Source organism: Schistocerca cancellata, chromosome 2 (genome assembly GCF_023864275.1).
Source record: "Schistocerca cancellata isolate TAMUIC-IGC-003103 chromosome 2, iqSchCanc2.1, whole genome shotgun sequence".
NCBI classification, from domain to species: domain Eukaryota; kingdom Metazoa; phylum Arthropoda; class Insecta; order Orthoptera; family Acrididae; genus Schistocerca; species Schistocerca cancellata.
The window spans coordinates 700,235,499-700,254,180 of record NC_064627.1 but is presented as its reverse complement, the minus strand read 5'-3'; the positions used below and the strand labels follow the sequence as shown (position 1 = coordinate 700,254,180).

General features: G+C 42.4%; 1 protein-coding gene across 2 annotated transcripts in view; it reads left to right on the top strand.

Annotated features, from left to right (window-relative positions):
- Window positions 1-18,682, top strand: part of LOC126162480 (ATP-binding cassette sub-family C member 4-like) — a 203,846-nt gene that overhangs the window by 84,904 nt on the left and 100,260 nt on the right. For both annotated transcript variants that reach the window (XM_049919023.1, XM_049919022.1), the window contains exons 11-15: window positions 7,550-7,836; window positions 15,825-16,008; window positions 16,088-16,234; window positions 16,306-16,401; window positions 18,221-18,429. In XM_049919023.1, coding sequence (XP_049774980.1) covers window positions 7,550-7,836; window positions 15,825-16,008; window positions 16,088-16,234; window positions 16,306-16,401; window positions 18,221-18,429 — 923 coding nt within the window. The remainder of the gene's footprint in view (window positions 1-7,549; window positions 7,837-15,824; window positions 16,009-16,087; window positions 16,235-16,305; window positions 16,402-18,220; window positions 18,430-18,682) is intronic.

Sequence of the window (18,682 nt, the reverse complement as noted above, 5' to 3'; positions counted from 1 at the left end):
TGTCGAACATTGTGGTCTTCCCTCTTGGTAGTACCATTTGGCCCTCTCGCGACAGTACATTCTTGTGACCATACTGCTAAAAATCATCTACAGTACATACATTCCTGCCACGTCTTTCTGCAACATCGCAGAAGGAACATCTACCCAGCTTCCCGTAGGCCTATTCCACGACCTCGTTCAAACCCAGTGAGGTGTTGATAGTGGCATCTTTGTCAGCTTAAAGGCATTCTTGACTAACATCAACCCACCACGTCCAATTTCAAAGGTAGCTAACTCTCACTGCCATTACAGCGTCTATTTAAATCAAACCTCATTTGCATCCTTATAGTGGCGCTACTACTGCCACTCTAATGCGACTGGCGCGAAATTTAAATAGACACGCCTACCAACTTCCATTTGCGTTGCACAACTCCTTGGTGTTGCGATTTTTTTCGTCTTGCAGTATAAGTAAAAGCACTTGGTCAGACATAAAATAAACGATAAATCGATAGAAGTAAAGCAAATGAGCGATGCTACCACAACGAAGCACTGAGATGACAGAAAAATGGAAGGAATGTTAGGGTTTAACGTCTCGTCAATGGAAAAAAAGCTCGATTTTAACGAAGGATAAACAAAGAAATGGTCCGTGTTATTCTCAAAGCAACTTGCCTTAAGCCACTTAGGGAAACCTTAGAGAACCTAAATCTGGACGGACAATGAACTAACTGGGTTTTGAACCGCTGCCCTCCCGACTACTGGTTCAGCGTCTATCATTGCATAACTGTGCTCGATGGCATAAAAGAGGACGTGTTAAGCGTCTACAGTAATTAGCTTGCGTAGTTTAGGGCAGTACAAGTAATAATAAAACAATTATTCGCGCAACGTTGGACGGGGGGCGGCAGAGCTGTCGAAGCGGGCACCTTGTTCGAAGGGTGCCACACATCAAGAGACGGGACAGAGTCAGTCTGACACCGAATCTGCCCCGACCAGGCGCCGTTCGCTGGGACACACGCAAGCTACTGCAGAAAGCGGTGGCTGCAAAACCAAGGCTTCATTTGCAACGATCACGCTAATAGGTGTTTGCTGACACGTAGCGCCGCTTTACACTGTCTTTGTGCTTGCCACCAGGAACTTTTTTATTTCACTTTCGTGGGGCTCTGACCCATAGGTGACATACAATTACACAAAATACTTTGTATGACTAACACGTCACAGATATAGAGCCAAACATTTACCATGTAGTCAACAAAGTCTCAATAAAGTGACGTGGTAGAGATAACTATAAAACAGATTCAAGTAAATATTACAATTTGACCAATGCATAAATACTTTTAAACAATGGGAACTTTACAAAGACAAGACCCTCCACTACTACAACTAATAATTATTACTTACATGTTCCATGACTTTCCAACATACATGATCACGCGTATATGTATAGTATTTTTTTGATGTTTTCCTTCTCAAGTGGTAACGTTCCCAGTTTCGAAACTTTATTACTTTCTTGATCATGGATGTCTAGTTGGATATTTGACGAATTTGTACGTTGGCCGAGTGGGGTAGTTAGCTGTAATTCCTTTTAGATATGGAGCGAGTCGTTTCTGCATCGGTTCTTATTCGTAAGTAATTGTGAATTTGTTTTTAGGTTATTATTAACTGCCGAAATTCTTACAAACGGTGGGGCATTTAAAATTAATCGTAGTGTCTTTTATTGGAAAGTCTGGATTTTGTTAACGTTTGTGGATAGGGAAGAGTGCTGCACCTTAGTACACTCCTCAGACACTCGCATCTAGCCAGCCCTGTAATGAAAATTTAATTTATTTTCTTATTCCAATTTTGAATGTTGACATTCACTTTTCATGTGCCACAGTCCTTTTTTGAAATTACATAACTGCTCCTCGGAATTAAAATTTACCCCAACGTCGAAACATGTTCCAAGGCGCAACATTGTCATGTTACTACACTCCTGGAAATTGAAATAAGAACACCGTGAATTCATTGTCCCAGGAAGGGGAAACTTTATTGACACATTCCTGAGGTCAGATGCATCACATGATCACACTGACAGAACCACAGGCACATAGACACAGGCAACAGAGCATGCACAATGTCGGCACTAGTACAGTGTATATCCACCTTTCGCAGCAATGCAGGCTGCTATTCTCCCATGGAGACGATCGTAGAGATGCTGGATGTAGTCCTGTGGAACGGCTTGCCATGCCATTTCCACCTGGCGCCTCAGTTGGACTAGCGTTCGTGCTGGACGTGCAGACCACGTGAGACGACGCTTCATCCAGTCCCAAACATGCTCAATGGGGGACAGATCCGGAGATCTTGCTGGCCAGGGTAGTTGACTTACACCTTCTAGAGCACGTTGGGTGGCACAGGATACATGCGGACGTGCATTGTCCTGTTGGAACAGCAAGTAACCTTGCCGGTCTAGGAATGGTAGAACGATGGGTTCGATGACGGTTTGGATGTACCGTGCACTATTCAGTGTCCCCTCGACGATCACCAGTGGTGTACGGCCAGTGTAGGAGATCGCTCCCCACACCATGATGCCGGGTGTTGGCCCTGTGTGCCTCGGTCGTATGCTGTCCTCATTGTGGCGCTCACCTGCACGGCGCCAAACACGCATACGACCATCATTGGCACCAAGGCAGAAGCGACTCTCATCGCTGAAGACGACACGTCTCCATTCGTCCCTCCATTCACGCCTGTCGCGACACCACTGGAGGCGGGCTGCACGATGTTGGGGCGTGAGCGGAAGACGGCCTAACGGTGTGCGGGACCGTAGCCCAGCTTCATGGAGACGGTTGCGAATGGTCCTCGCCGATACCCCAGGAGCAACAGTGTCCCTAATTTGCTGGGAAGTGGCGGTGCGGTCCCCTACGGCACTGCGTAGGATCCTACGGTCTTGGCGTACATCCGTGCGTCGCTGCGGTCCGGTCCCAGGTCGACGGGCACGTGCACCTTCCGCCGACCACTGGCGACAACATCGATGTACTGTGGAGACCTCACGCCCCACGTGTTGAGCAATGCGGCGGTACGTCCACCGGGCCTCCCGCATGCCCACTATACGCCCTCGCTCAAAGTCCGTCAACTGCACATACGGTTCACGTCCACGCTGTCGCGGCATGCTACCAGTGTTAAAGACTGCGATGGAGCTCCGTATGCCACGGCAAACTGGCTGACACTGACGGCGGCGGTGCACAAATGCTGCGCAGCTAGCGCCATTCGACGGCCAACACCGCGGTTCCTGGTGTGTCCGCTGTGCCGTGCGTGTGATCATTGCTTGTACAGCCCTCTCGCAGAGTCCGGAGCAAGTATGGTGGGTCTGACACACCGGTGTCAATGTGTTCTTTTTTCCATTTCCAGGAGTGTAGAAAGAAATGAAGTACTGTTATACAAAAGCGTCGAAAACGAGAAAGTGTTGTCAGTACTGTATTTAATCGTCTACCTGTTACGTTATTACCCTACTACACACCAGCAATCAGTAAATGAAATCAAATTAAGTAAAAGTGTTATAAAAACCAGTTACAACTTAAATACATTTTGAAACAGAATTTATTGGAAACTAAGCATATTTCCTTTTTCAAGACAGGTAAAATTGTTCAGGCATTAAAGAAACTTAGTTCTTTTGCAAGTGTCACGTGTGCCACGGTAAAAGACTTTCTTCTGTTTCTGACTACAAGATGGTGCAAGACACTCTTTATCTGGTTTGGGTATGATCTGTTTATTAAAGGACGTAGAGAAGCTAACATACTGTTTGCTTTATTTGTTGTTTTCATTATGCATTTCTTAACGCGTTTATCCGAATGAACTCCAAAGTGCTTAGTGGAAATCAGTCCACGAAATATTTTCATTTAATAACACCGTGTTGTGTGCAAATCCTGTCTTTTCTTGGAATAAAAGTTCCTTGAGTTTCACACATATTTATTTAGATCTGACGTTTTTAAGATAATTTTTCAGTTAAAAATAGAATCCCTTGGAGTTTGTCAGGGATAATCAATTTGATCTGAGCGGTATATCGCTGTGTAGCAGCAGTTGAGGCTACCTTAACTGGATGAAAGTGTGTCATGTCACTTAAATATATATTAAACAGTTTCAACTCTCAAAAGAGAACTTTAGCACTTGTCCCTAAATCAACACATTCGACAATTCGACGCAGTACCTCACCATAAACATTTTCCGTCTATTCAAGGTTCTGTAGAGACATTAAACGAAAACTGTGAGGGACGGGAAAAACCCACCGTGGTACAACAACAAAGTTAGGAAACTACTGCGAAAGCAAAGAGAGCTTCACTCCAAGTTTAAACGCAGCCAAAACCTCTCAGACAAACAGAAGCTAAACGATGTCAAAGTTAGCGTAAGGAGGGCTATGCGTGAAGCGTTCAGTGAATTCGAAAGTAAAATACTAGGTACCGACTTGACAGAAAATCCTAGGAAGTTCTGGTCTTACGTTAAATCAGTAAGTGGCTCGAAACATCATGTCCAGACACTCCGGGATGATGATGGCATTGAAACAGAGGATGACAAGCGTAAAACTGAAATACTAAACACCTTTTTCCAAAGCTGTTTCACAGAGGAAGACCGCACTGCAGTTCCTTCTCTAAATCCTCGCACCAACGAAAAAATGGCTGACATTGAAATAAGTGTCCAAGGAATAGAAAAGCAACTGGAATCACTCAACAGAGGAAAGTCCACTGGACCTGACGGGATACCAATTCGATTCTACACAGAGTACGCCAAAGAACTTGCCCCCCTTCTAACAGCCGTGTACCGCAAGTCTCTAGAGGAACAGAAGGTTCCAAATGATTGGAAAAGAGCACAGGTAGTCCCAGTCTTCAAGAAGGGTCGTCGAGCAGATGCGCAAAACTATAGACCTATCTCTCTGACGTCGATCTGTTGTAGAATTTTAGACCATGTCTTTTGCTCGAGTATCATGTCGTTTTTGGAAACTCAGAATCTACTATGTAGGAATCAACATGGATTCCGGAAACAGCGATCGTGTGAAACCCAACTCGCTTTATTTGTTCATGAGACCCAGAAAATATTAGATACAGGCTCCCAGGTAGATGCCATTTTCCTTGACTTCCGGAAGGCGTTCGATACAGTTCCGCACTGTCGCCTGATAAACAAAGTAAGAGCCTACGGAATATCAGACCAGCTGTGTGGCTGGATTGAAGAGTTTTTAGCAAACAGAACACAGCATGTTGTTCTCAATGGAGAGACATCTACAGACGTTAAAGTAACCTCTGGCGTGCCACAGGGGAGTGTTATGGGACCATTGCTTTTCACAATATATATAAATGACCTAGTAGATAGTGTCGGAAGTTCCATGCGGCTTTTCGCGGATGATGCTGTAGTATACAGAGAAGTTGCAGCATTAGAAAATTGTAGCGAAATGCAGGAAGATCTGCAGCGGATAGGCACTTGGTGCAGGGAGTGGCAACTGACCCTTAACATAGACAAATGTAATGTATTGCGAATACATAGAAAGAAGGATCCTTTATTGTATGATTATATGATAGCGGAACAAACACTGGTAGCAGTTACTTCTGTAAAATATCTGGGAGTATGCGTGCGGAACGATTTGAAGTGGAATGATCATATAAAATTAATTGTTGGTAAGGCGGGTACCAGGTTGAGATTCATTGGGAGAGTCCTTAGAAAATGTAGTCCATCAACAAAGGAGGTGGCTTACAAAGCACTCGTTCGACCTATACTTGAGTATTGCTCATCAGTGTGGGATCCGTACCAGATCGGGTTGACGGAGGAGATAGAGAAGATCCAAAGAAGAGCGGCGCGTTTCGTCACAGGGTTATTTGGTAAGCGTGATAGCGTTACGGAGATGTTTAACAAACTCAAGTGGCAGACCCTGCAAGAGAGGCGCTCTGCATCGCGGTGTAGCTTGCTCGCCAGGTTTCGAGAGGGTGCGTTTCTGGATGAGGTATCGAATATATTGCTTCCCCCTACTTATACCTCCCGAGGAGATCACGAATGTAAAATTAGAGAGATTAGAGCGCGCACAGAGGCTTTCAGACAGTCGTTCTTCCCGCGAACCATACGCGACTGGAACAGGAAAGGGAGATAATGACAGTGGCACGTAAAGTGCCCTCCGCCACACACCGTTGGGTGGCTTGCGGAGTATAAATGTAAATTTAAATGTAAATGTAAACATCTCACCAGAGAGTGATAACCTAGTCCTTCGCAGACGAGATTGACAATGCAGAGGGTTGCAGATTAGCGATGGAGCTGAACAGAAGAGCCAAAGCTCTGGTAGGGCTTCGTCAATGTGTGTGTGTGTGTGTGTGCGTGTGTGTGTGTGTGTGAGAGAGAGAGAGAGAGAGAGAGAGAGAGAGGATGAGTGAGTATCAGTTACAGGCAATTGATGTACAAATGATTCAATTGGAAGGCTTCAAAACCCGAGTGGTCCACTGAAACGTAAGGGCACACCCAGGAAGAGTTTTGCAAAATGCCAGGAAACACCAAGGATTTCGATGCAGCCCTCCTATGTTCACCTTGCTTGTACTGCTGACGTGAGACGCTTCAGCGTCAGCTGAAGCTGGAAGGCCGCTCAAGAGGTTCACCGTAAGGGCCGGTGACCAGCAGTCGGACGCCTCGTCCAGCCGGCTCCAGTTAGGCTGGACTAACGGCAGGAGGCCCTCCTGTTTCGCGTGAAACAGGACACATTGACTATGCACCTTTACATACACTAGAACACTAGAGGAAAAGTCTGACTTCGAATTTTCCATTTACCCCAAAATGAGTTATAGATGACAAGAAAGCAATTCTGGGACTGTCAGTAATAGAATGAACATTTAACTGTTTTTTAATCTTACTATGCAATGGAAGATTGTTACCTGTTTTCGCTTAAGCCAGGCAACACAACAAATTTGTTCTTTAGTCAACATTTTCTCATCTGTTTTTTCGTAAATGTCTGTAGTGGAACAGCTTTGATGCACTAAACGTTGTTTATATGCTCTCAAGCAGAGGTTTTCCTAGTTCATCTAGTTCTCTATTGTCAAGTCTTTTGTTTCCCGTGTGCACAGCACTTTTACTTTTTGTTGCTCTTTCCCAAGTGACATTTGTGTTCATTTCATAAGATGGAGAACTTAATTGTTCACTAAACCTCATATAGAATGCAAATAGTAACTCCCAGTAAATTAGATGAGCATCAACACAGATTTTAATCTAAAGATAGCTGATTGTTGAAGTAAATACAAATAAACTTAACCACATACCCATTTGTTTAAAACATAAAGAAGATCACTGTTTTTCAAAATAACGTAAATAAAAAATCAGTTTGTCGAAGATCGTGTTCTTATCCTACATACACTGAAAAACAAATTTACAATATAATTAGAAATGATCATTTTCTAAAGTCCTGTGAAAGAAGCAAACACCTCTTAAAAATGCATAAATAAAAAAGAGACCTTTTTCCTTGGCATCAAAAATGTCAGCATTACACCTCTTCGAAGATAATGAAAAAGTTATGAGAACGAACAAGTGCTGTTTGACTAATTCAGTGCGTTCTTTTTCACTTCACTGAGTCTATTTTTTTCAGAGCTCTCTGCTGTATCTGCTGATAAACGAGTTGTCTCCGTCGTCTGGAGACCTAAAGATTGGAGGGAAGGTGTCGTACGCGAGCCAGGAGCCGTGGGTATTCGTGGGCACCGTGCGGCAGAACATCCTGTTCGGACAGCCGTACGACCGGAAGAAGTACCAGCGGGTGGTGGAGGCGTGCGCCCTGTCCAGAGACTTTGAGCTGCTGCCGTACGGCGACCAGACGCTGGTGGGCGAGAAGGGCATCACCCTCAGCGGCGGACAGAGGGCCAGGGTCAGCCTCGCCAGGTGAGAACCCAAGTACTCTGCACGTGTGTCAGGCTAGGCGGAAAGTCAAATGTGAGCAGTTGCTTCCAGAAACAGGACTTTATCTGCAACATTTACGTCTGAATCATGGGAAAAAATCTTTTTTACAAAACACGACACATAATAATAATATCCGGAGACTAAAACGAATACGTCACTGTTTTGTATGTATGTACCAGGCACTACTATACATTTCTGTTATATGCGCTTTTTATCAGTAAGTCATAATGAGTTTCGAACATCAGATTATCATCGTACGGCCATTCACACCATATTAATGGTTAAATAACTTGGGTTTCAGAAACACAGCATTGTAAAAAAATATGTTGCCTTTGAAATCTTGTCGGTCTTTTGATATTAGATTAGAAACATGTAGTATTGGAGTATAAAGTTACTCTCATTTGTTATTTGTTGAAGAAATGAAATTCTAATCATTGGATACATGTTACGAGAGTAAATTTCTCAGCCTGGTACTGATATAGCGTAGGAATCTATAATTATTTGTTTCTGTTACGTTGTTATATCTGCTGCACAATAATGTAGCTTAAGGACAAAAAGATGAACGTACATTAAAACTTGTACCACATAGCCATGTGGCTATCATCTTCAGAACTAAAACAAAGTAAATCTGTCATATATGCATCTAAATCTGAATAAATAGGCCTACTCCACAGTCCAGTTTACGGTGTGTGGCTGAGGACAGTTCAGGTACCATTAGCAATCCCTCTTTCGCGTTCCAATCACAAGCAGTGCACAAGTGTCAGAAAGTTTCCGTATGACCACTAATTTTCCTGTCGCGGTCATTTTGCGTTGATTACGTTGAAATATTGTATTATATGCACAACTATTAATCACGCGTAAATCTAAACGAGTCAGTTAATCAAATGCTGATACGATTATGTGTGTGGGGGGGGGGGGGGCGGGTCTAGATTAGTTATCCAATTGAACTCGGGAATTTTAGTGATTTTAACTTCCAGAAGTCTTTCATGTGTGACGAATGCCAAGTGGGTCTCTGCTCTGAATTCGACTGTAAAAATGCAAGAGCTAGCTGCCAAGTCAGAGTAAGACTAGGGAGTACCAATTTCAACTGGGAGTGACCAAATGAGCAACGTAATTATTCTACCAAAATCTACAACCATATTCCACAAGCAGCATTACAGCTTGTGGCAGTGGGTACTTAGCTCATTACTGTCATCTACCCCTCTTTCTAGGGATCTGTATGTCATTTGGTAAAAACGGAACCCTTACAGGGTCGCTTTATTGTCCGTGTGTCTGTCAGTCCGTCTGTCAGACTGTTAACACACCTGTTTGTCAGGAGCGGGTAGACGTGCCAAGTTCATATTTATGTCACAAAGTAAGGTCATGGCCCCTTGCCGGTGTAAAAAATTTAAGCTTCTATGTCAATTTAATCAAATGACTCGGTCATTTATATTACATATTTTGATAATCGAAAAATTCCTTCACAAAAATCTATATGAACATTACCTAGAACCCCTAGAATCATGAAATTTTAGCAAGCAGCGAGGTTTCACAGTACAAGAAAAGGGAAAAAATCTGAAAATTGTTGAATTATAATTATGTAGCATAAACATATTTTATACGATTACTCATTTAGATGCATTCATAATCTGTCACAAATCTCGGGAAGTATCGTAGGTTTTTTGATATGGTTTTTATTAGTAGGTGGAGTGATTCACAAGAAAGACCTGTCTGTTTAATTGACAAATATTTCGTCCTAGCTGGCCGAGCTATGATGAAATGAAGTCATCTGCCTCTGTGAAAAACATGCTTTGCCATTTAGCGGTGATAGACATAAGGCCGTCAGACTACCGTGCTGAGAGACTACGCCGAAAACACGCACAGCGTCTATAACGTTTCAAAGCAAAGTAATATTGGTAACTGATTTAGGATTGAACTTCCATTGTTTGAGATCAGGTTCCTGATGTCCCATGAAATATTCATTGACGTGTTTCACAGAACAATTCGAATCTGCGTAACAACAGTAGCCCTATGATCAGCTGTACCACCTTCTTCTCTGGAGACCTACTTCAAACATTATTAGTATTCGCAACACGGATGACAGCAGGCGAAGACAACGCAGCTGCAATTGCCAGGTAGCACATCACGTTAATAACTGCTGTATCACAAACCTGAATAGTAACAGCAGCTAAATCTTTTTTGGTCGGCACAGATTACAACTATCTCATTTACCTGAGTTGACTTTCCACTCTGTTTCGTTACCGTATCTGCAACATCTGCTGTCATCTCAGTCTGTCATATGGCTAACAATCTTAATTGTTGCAAAATTTGAGCTACTGCGTCTATCTCTAATTGACTAGCTACTGCTGACTCCTGAATTCTATAAACCTCTTCCACGAATTGTGCTTTAGTTAACTGCTGATGCTCAATTTTAAACTGTGAACGAGTTTTAACCACCATACACTAAATTCAGTAAATATGCAGGTCTGTTCTGGCCTCACAGAGGAACACAACTTAAAACTAACACTGTCAGTTTACAATAAAGAAGACTCAACACACAAATGTCTAAAAGAGGGAACACAACAAGATATCGTTCTAAACACTTTCCGACGTAGCTACACAGGAGACAGTGAATCAGCAAAAAAATTCATCACTAACACTGAAAATAGTCATAAGCTGTACAACTCACTTAACTTAAAGGAATGCTAATAGCAATGAAGTGGCATAGGTGAGGAAGTGATGATAGTTAAAGTTCGTGCTTGTCTTTTATGTGTCGCAGTCGTGTGAAATTCGCACTCAATGGAACTAGTTTCATCAGCCAGGTACTTCTGTTTCCACGAGGGTAAAGCAGGAAACAATAAAACAGTACAGAGATTAACACATTTTACATTAAAAATACAGTACATGTCCTGGCACCTTACACAACAGTGTAGAATATCTAATTAACCATGGTATTACGATTTAAAATACTTGCACCATGCAAGAGAGAAAAATTCCCAACAGCCTTCATGGGAATAGAACTTGTGCAACTCTGGCTTGTTTTCGGCGAAATTTCTGAAATAAACTAGACAAAAAATGTTATTCCATTGACCTAGAAAATTTGTCAAATCGCTCTCGCATTTATGAGCAATAGAGAGTTCACACATGTGCTGGTGTAGGACTATAAGTGGAGGGTGATTGGTAGCTGTTGTACTGTGTGAAAACTGAAAATCAGTGAAATAATAATTTCCCCCAAACAGAGCAATGACCGAGATGCAGGTTTCTACTACTCATCAATCCTACATCTATCCCTACGGTCCTCAAACTGCCGGTAATGATACACGGCGATATCAATGAAAAAAATACTGGACTAATAATCACAGTATACCTATAAATTTTATAAATTTTAATTATATGGCCCAATAATGTTTATACACTTTCACTTTTCCTATACCCCGACATCATCGCCATTGAAATCTAGTCGACATGCTGACATAGCTTTTATATTTAAATCAGTGCCTTTAATGGTGACCACAACAACGCTAGTTCTTACATAAAAAGTAATTGCAACCGTTCTCCTCCAACTCTAGAACAAGGGCCCTTTATCCTTTCTTCCTTTTGTGTGATCATAAGTTCACAGAGTAGTGCCGTCACAAACCAGACAGGGCCTAACTCTCTCGCTGTACATATACTTTACCGTTGGTGTGCTGCTCGCGCTTGCCGTAATATTATTATTAAACTTGTTTATAGTACTCAAAAGAACAATACAAAAAACGACAACATCAAAAGAGACAGACAAGTTGTAATCTCCTTTAAATACCGTAACATAATTAACAAATTTATCCGTGACATTCTGCAGTTTTCCTCGGTAAATTCCACTTCCATGCGACAGAGGCAAGGGGTCTATAAATAAATCTTCCGATTAACGTCAACCGTATTTGTCAATTATGTGCGCTCGTTAGTTAATTAATCATTAATTCAAGGACTGTAGGGTGTCCCAGTTGGAACGGTCAGTATTCAGGGACATGAAACTTCCTGACAGATTAAACGTTTCTGCCGGACTGAGACTCTAACTCGGGACCTTCGCGTTTGGCGGGCAAGTGCTCTACCAACTGAGCTACCCAAGCACGACTCACGACCCGTCCTCACAGCTCCAATTCCGCTGGCACCTGCCAGAAGGAAAAATCTGTATATGAACCTGTGCCCTTTCCCAAATGGTTTCTGAGGTAGAATGTACTTAATGTACATTATTAGTTATTTCCTATATTACTCAATACATTGTCAGTTTACTCATGTACAACAGTGAGTAAACACTACAACAGGCATTTCAGAAACTATCAAATGAAAAATACATAATCTCATCATTGCCTTACATACCACATTACCGCTGTTTTACAGCTCACAATAAATATTAGAATGTCTCCCAGTCAGTTTCCGTCCATTTGTGCTCTCCTGGGAGAACATGTTCTCTTGGTTGTCTGAGTTTCACTAATGACGGCAACAGCATCAGTGTTGCGACCAAGCAGTAAATCTCGTGTGTTGACCTTTCGTTTGTTCACCTCAGACTTCAACCGTCCCCGTAAAGAGAAATCTAATAACGCAACGGCTAACGATCTAGTTGACCAGTTAATTGTACTGCCATGATTAATCTAGCGATTACGTTAAGTGCAGTTAAGATGTTCCATCAGAAATCGGGTGAAATGTGGAGGGGCTACATTACTCATCAAGTACACTGCAGTCTGCGAGACCAAAGAAACGTCTTCAGTTTGTTCAACAAACGAATTTTCCAAAATGGAAGTAATTCTGCCCCGTCATTTGCTCTGCTAAAATCACTGGACCTCTCAACTGTCACCATTCATGCCCCACTAGAATCGATTGAAAAGTGAACTTGGATTTGGTTTCCACTGTAGCGTGTGAATATTCCTGTGACCATCGATGATTATTACATGTGTTGTTGGTTCCACTCTTTGAAAACGTGGCTAGATCAGGGAATAGTATTAACGGAAGCATATGGCGATTCTCTTTCAACTACTGACAAGATCCAAGTCATGTGGTGTTGTAGCCAATGTGTAGATTATGGACACGTCATGTGAAATGGGTACGAGTTTTCCATATCTGATGTTAGCTATACACATGTTCATGTGACATTCGTGCAGAAAATCGCTGTGTGATGATAGTGTGCACATACTACATAGCTAGCAGCTGCGCAATTGGCTGGGCAAGCATGGGGAAAGTGGTAGTGGTTGTGGTTGTGGGTGGGCCGTCAGTGTGCTGTATGGGAAGTGACAAGCACTGGAGGAGCGTTTCCATTCTAAACTCAAGCCTATGTTTATATTTTTTGTAAATATTAAGTGCAGCGCCTTCACACACAAACTTGCACGGTGATCATCCGAAACGGTCTACTGTCACTACTGGTTCATTCGTACCAGTAAAGAATTCTGCTGAAAATGCAACAAAAACAGCGATCTATTTTTACCTGACTTGTTAACTACTGTATTTTTAATTCTCTAAGAAGAATCATGAGTGGCGAATTATGACTAAAACCTACAATTTTCTTGTCTGTGTTAAAATTTGGTTCTTTTGCCAAAACACAAAGGAATTTGCACAACGTCACCTCACTAACATGTTTTGCAGATGCAGCAGCGATGGAATCCATAAACAGTGGTTTATTGCGTTTACTAAGTGAGGACAATTTAGGTCAATAGCTTATGAAAAAGATCTTCAGTACAAAAACAAACGTGTATTATCTTCACTTGTGCTGTTCCAAAACCCACAGAAATTTTCAGTTCACCCGTTTTGCAATGGCCCTTAATAATTGCATACTATCATCAAAAATTCTGTAGTTACTGGTATAGTCTAACAGATAATGAAGTTTTGTATGTTTGCCATGCTGCAAAATACTCTCCTCTTTATATACTATCATTTGCTGAAATCTCGTTTCTATATTTCAAACTGTTAATGAGATATTAGGAATTTTATGGATATTTCATTCTGGCAGCATTACTGGTGCGGCGATCGAAAATGAGTACGCCACGTAAAATCATTTTTCATGAGATTGAAGACAGGTAGATACCTCTGTTGTGTACATAGTTCCTCGTAGTCAGCGCGTATACAACTTTCCCACTAGAGCGCGCCCCGCTAAGATCAACAGCGCAGGCGCAGCGCTCGTCCGTCTCCGCACTACGAGATGGCGCTGCCATAAAGACAGACCAAATTCTGCTTCCGCCGATCCGCGTATTATTATGTAACGCAGCCAATGAGATTGCTGCTACCTTTTCTCCTCGCGGATCATACTCGCGGAGTGATACATAAACGCGCGAGGTATTATAACGAGTGTAAAGACCTCCGATTAGTCAGTCTGCATCAGTCTGTACCAGTCTGTATTAGTCTGTACCAGTCTGTACGAGTTCTACATTTGTCTGTACCAGTCTATAGACAAGTTTCAGTCTGCGCCTAATAAGATTACCATATTCCTGTACATAGCCACGAAGATAAATGTATAGCCACTTTCGGCAAGTATCAGAGATATATGTGAGAATAAGATTAACGTACCAATACCAAAGGAACTTCAGATTGTCAATTGTAAGTAGCATCCAGAACCAAGTTAAGTAATTTTTACGCTTGTTATTATTTTAATAAATGTGTGTGAAAATTAATCAAGTTCCGTTTAAAGTTGGTCATCGTCACTCTGCTTCTCTAAGCGTGCAAGTGGCATTTCCATCGTCTGACCTAACGGCAGAAGTTAAACACGCCACGATAAGACCACGAGACATATTGCTTACACTCGCCTACTTAGTTAGAGCGACAAGTCAAATAATCAGATGGTGTGTGTACTGAAGGTCTTACAGTACGCACACCACAACCTCCATCCAAGATTAAAGAAAAATTCAATATTTTAGCTAAATTTCATTTGCAGCAACACATGATGTATTATACACCAAATACAAAATCATAGCGACCATTAGTTTTCATTGAAAACTTTTTAGAATTTCTACAGTGTCTTCCATAAATCAAAATATCATAGTAATTATGACCTTTAACGAAATGATGGGCGCTTCGTCGTAAAGCTGACACGTAAAGTTATAAGCAACATAAAAGTGATTTTTCTTTCTTTTTGCCGAATAGTTGCTGTAAATCGTTTGAGAAAGACTGCAGGGCGCATACCTCGGTTCTGTCAGCCCAGCGTGTCGACAACTGGACGCAAGTGGGTAAACGACGGCGGCCACCCACTTCCAGACAAGTGAATGAACTCGCCCAGCGCTTAGGACTAAAATTCGCCACTGTGCACCGGTCACCGTACACTGCTAGGACTGCAGTAAGACCAGGCTGAACTATTTACATAATGTGTTGTTTTGCCTGCATAGGTTGTTGAACCACACGTTCAGAAGAAAAATGAGAACTTGAAAGACTAACTGTTTCACGCAATGTGCTGAAAACTCTGGTACAGACTGTCCGATCAGGACTTCGACGTGTCGGAAAGCACCGACGGTATTTTTCTACAGCAGTAGCCATAGAAGCCGTAAGCAGACACCATACCTTCATACTATTCATTAGGCAGATGTGCAGTATTTTAGCCAACTCGTGAACAAACACAGATAACCGAAGATTCTCTCTGATAAACTCTCAGTTTCTCACAGTACTTGACTCACAACACGTCATAGGCAACTGTGCGTTCAACGGACTAGTTTAATATTACAAAGACCTCCCGACCAAAGTCATTGAAAGCAATGAGGCAAGTTTGGTCTTGAATTAAACGTGAAAGATATTGGGAGAGTAAGGTACATAGTGCGCGCCACTATCCCAGAAACACACTGTTCTGTCTCGGAGACCTTTCATAATAGGACTTGTATCCATATGATGCTTTTTGTTTCAAATGATCTTTTTTTGTCATATCTCTCTCAATATTGATCATCCCTCCCGGAACGCAGTGTACATTACAATACATTTCAAAGAGAACAAATTGGCTCTAAAATTCAAGTGCGCAGTTTGTAATTTTCTGTTTAATTTTACAGAGCTGTTTACCGTGATGCAGACATTTACCTGCTAGATGATCCTTTATCTGCTGTGGACACCCATGTAGGGAAACATCTCTTGGATGAATGCATCAACTCCTACCTGAGCGACAAGACCAGAATCCTGGTCACTCACCAGCTGCAGCACGTCAAGGGCGCCGACAACATCGTGGTGCTCAGCAAGGTGAGTGCTTCCATCCTTACGTCTTTGTTACTTTAAATCTGTTCCGTGGAGCACACCGTAACGAAGACTTTCATCACAGGGCAAGATTGATTATCAAGGAACCTTCGACGAGATTATGGATAGTGGCGTAAGCTTTTCAAAATTGATGTCGAGCAACGAAGCGGAAGAAGATGTGCCAGAGGAGTTCACCATCATGCGAAAACACAGTACGAGAAAGTCGTTGCAGGTAAATGTCAGTGGGCGTAAAAATCCGTAACGTCATCTAGGCCTAGTTGCTAACACTTGCCTCATTCACAGGGCGAGGACAACATTCTAAGACGTTCGAAGCGTTTAGGATCACGGAGGGATAATGCAAATGTTCTCCAGAGCGAAATCTCCACTTTGTCCGAAGTGGTAAGTATTGCTACTGCTTAAATCACTGGTAGTCACAACCCAGTATGTTTGAATGCTGCGATGCCTAGAAGCCAAATAGTAAAAATATATTTAATTATTAATTATTACGTATTTGATTATCTAATTCATTGGTTATTTTCACTTTTATTTGAAATAAGTGGCATACGTTAGTTAATGGCTAATTTGTTCCCGTTCATTATCTGCGACTATCTCCGTCCAAGCTGGAGCAGTTTCCCATTTCACCTGTAACAGAAATGTGATCTGGAGTTGAAAATGTTCTGATGTAACATTTAAAAGACTCAAATGTTCCCTTCGTCCGTACTGGGAGCTTCCGTGCTGTCACGCGAAGCCACACACGTGGAACGAGGGCAACTATAACAGCGGAGAGATTGACAGATTAGCTGCTGCCGAACATGCTTTGCAGCCAGGAGTCCGTCACATTGATTTCGATAGGGCTCAAGTACTGAAAGCCACAAGCAGATACAATGAAAGGCTACACGTTGAGGCCATAGAGATGATGAAACATCTCAGCAATGTCTATAGGAAGGACGAGTGCGTGCAATTGATTCACATCTGGATCTCGGTACTAAATAATGTGTGTACGAGTCTTCCGCCATGGAGTGATAACAACAGCGGACGACGGCAACCGACAACGTGCATTTCCGCCTTGGTATTCAAAGCATGCGAAGCCACGCCACTGCGGCAGGAGAGAGCGACACCTCCTAGAAATTTCCTCGGGTATGTCGGAGGGAGCACACGTTGGTGAAAGTTTCCTGCAGTCAGTAGCGAGCCAGGGTGTGAATCGGACACTCAATGAAGCTACGATCCCCCTTGAAACATTCTCCACAGATGAGGACAAAACACTGGATTTTAATGTGAAATCCATCCGACCAAGGCGTAATAGCCCGAAATATTTTATTTACTGTGACATGTCGGCTGTGAAAGTTCATGTTTTACAAGGTTTTTGGGTGCAGAAAGAGGACATCTGAAAATCGGGAAAACGTATAGTGCACGAATTCCAACATCCAACCAACCTCCTGGATATGTGCTTTCCTCATGTGGATGACTTGCTGGGACACAATACCCTACTGCAGCAGTGTTTGATATGATCTTTCCTGTCACGTTTCTCTGACTGCTGGAGTAAGCTATTTACAATACTGGAAATAAATATCAATATTACGTTCACATTTATGGATAGATCTCATACATTATTACTGTATAAGGCATCGCAGAGGATACTTTAAAATAAACTATACCTGAAACCTTCCAGTTATGTTTGTGACAGAATGTTTAACGTTTCTCTTCTGATGTAGATATATGCCAGCTGTGATTTTACATCTGCGGAACAAACACGTCTGTGACAATCCACGTCACCTTCGTTACATAGTTTGAATGCTCCTGTTAGTTCCACTTGGTATGCATCCCACATTTGTGTGAAATACTCCAGTAGATACTGTACAAACGTCTTCTAAGTAACCTCTCTTTTGACAGTATTCAAGCAATGAAATAAAATTTGTTTTACCTATCTTTAACTGGTCACATGTGTAAGTTCAACTTCACATCATCAGACATCATGAACAGCTATGTAAACACAACTGTATCCCTTTCTTGTTGAGTTCATTTCCATAACAGTCGCGACCACTTCCTTACATCAGGCTTATTCACAACGATAACGTTTTTCTATGATAAAACTACGTTTGATTTTACGCTATGTGTCAGATCCCGCTTTTGCAGCGTTTACCTATGTATGAGCATACCACACAGCTCTCATGACTGTTCTGCTCCACTTAAGTTCCTGCGCCGCCCTTCTTTCCTGCAGAGTGTCATTATGGACGAGACCGGGAAGCTGCACAGAGACCCCTCTGAGCAGGACAACAGCGAGAAGATGCTGAAGGCAGCGTTCAGGTGGTCCACCGTGTGGCAGTACTACAGGGCCGCGGGAGGCATGTGGCTGCTCTTCTCCGTGATGGCTATGATTGTCGTCGCCCAAGTCATCACCAGTGGTTCGGACTACGTGGTAACGTACTGGTAAGGAAACACTGTTTTATACCCGTATCATCACATGCTTCCACACCTGTAAGGTATGCGTGCAGCTTATAGAGTACACCGATGAATTTGTGCAGGATCACTTACTGGATGCCAATGAATATGACTAATATTCCCAGCATTTTCAAAAGTTTGTATGATTTTTCGAAATGTCTTTAGTAGTGTCGTTCAATAATTAAATAAATTTTTTTGTTATTGAAATAAATAAGGTACAAATATTGTGGGATGACAACTG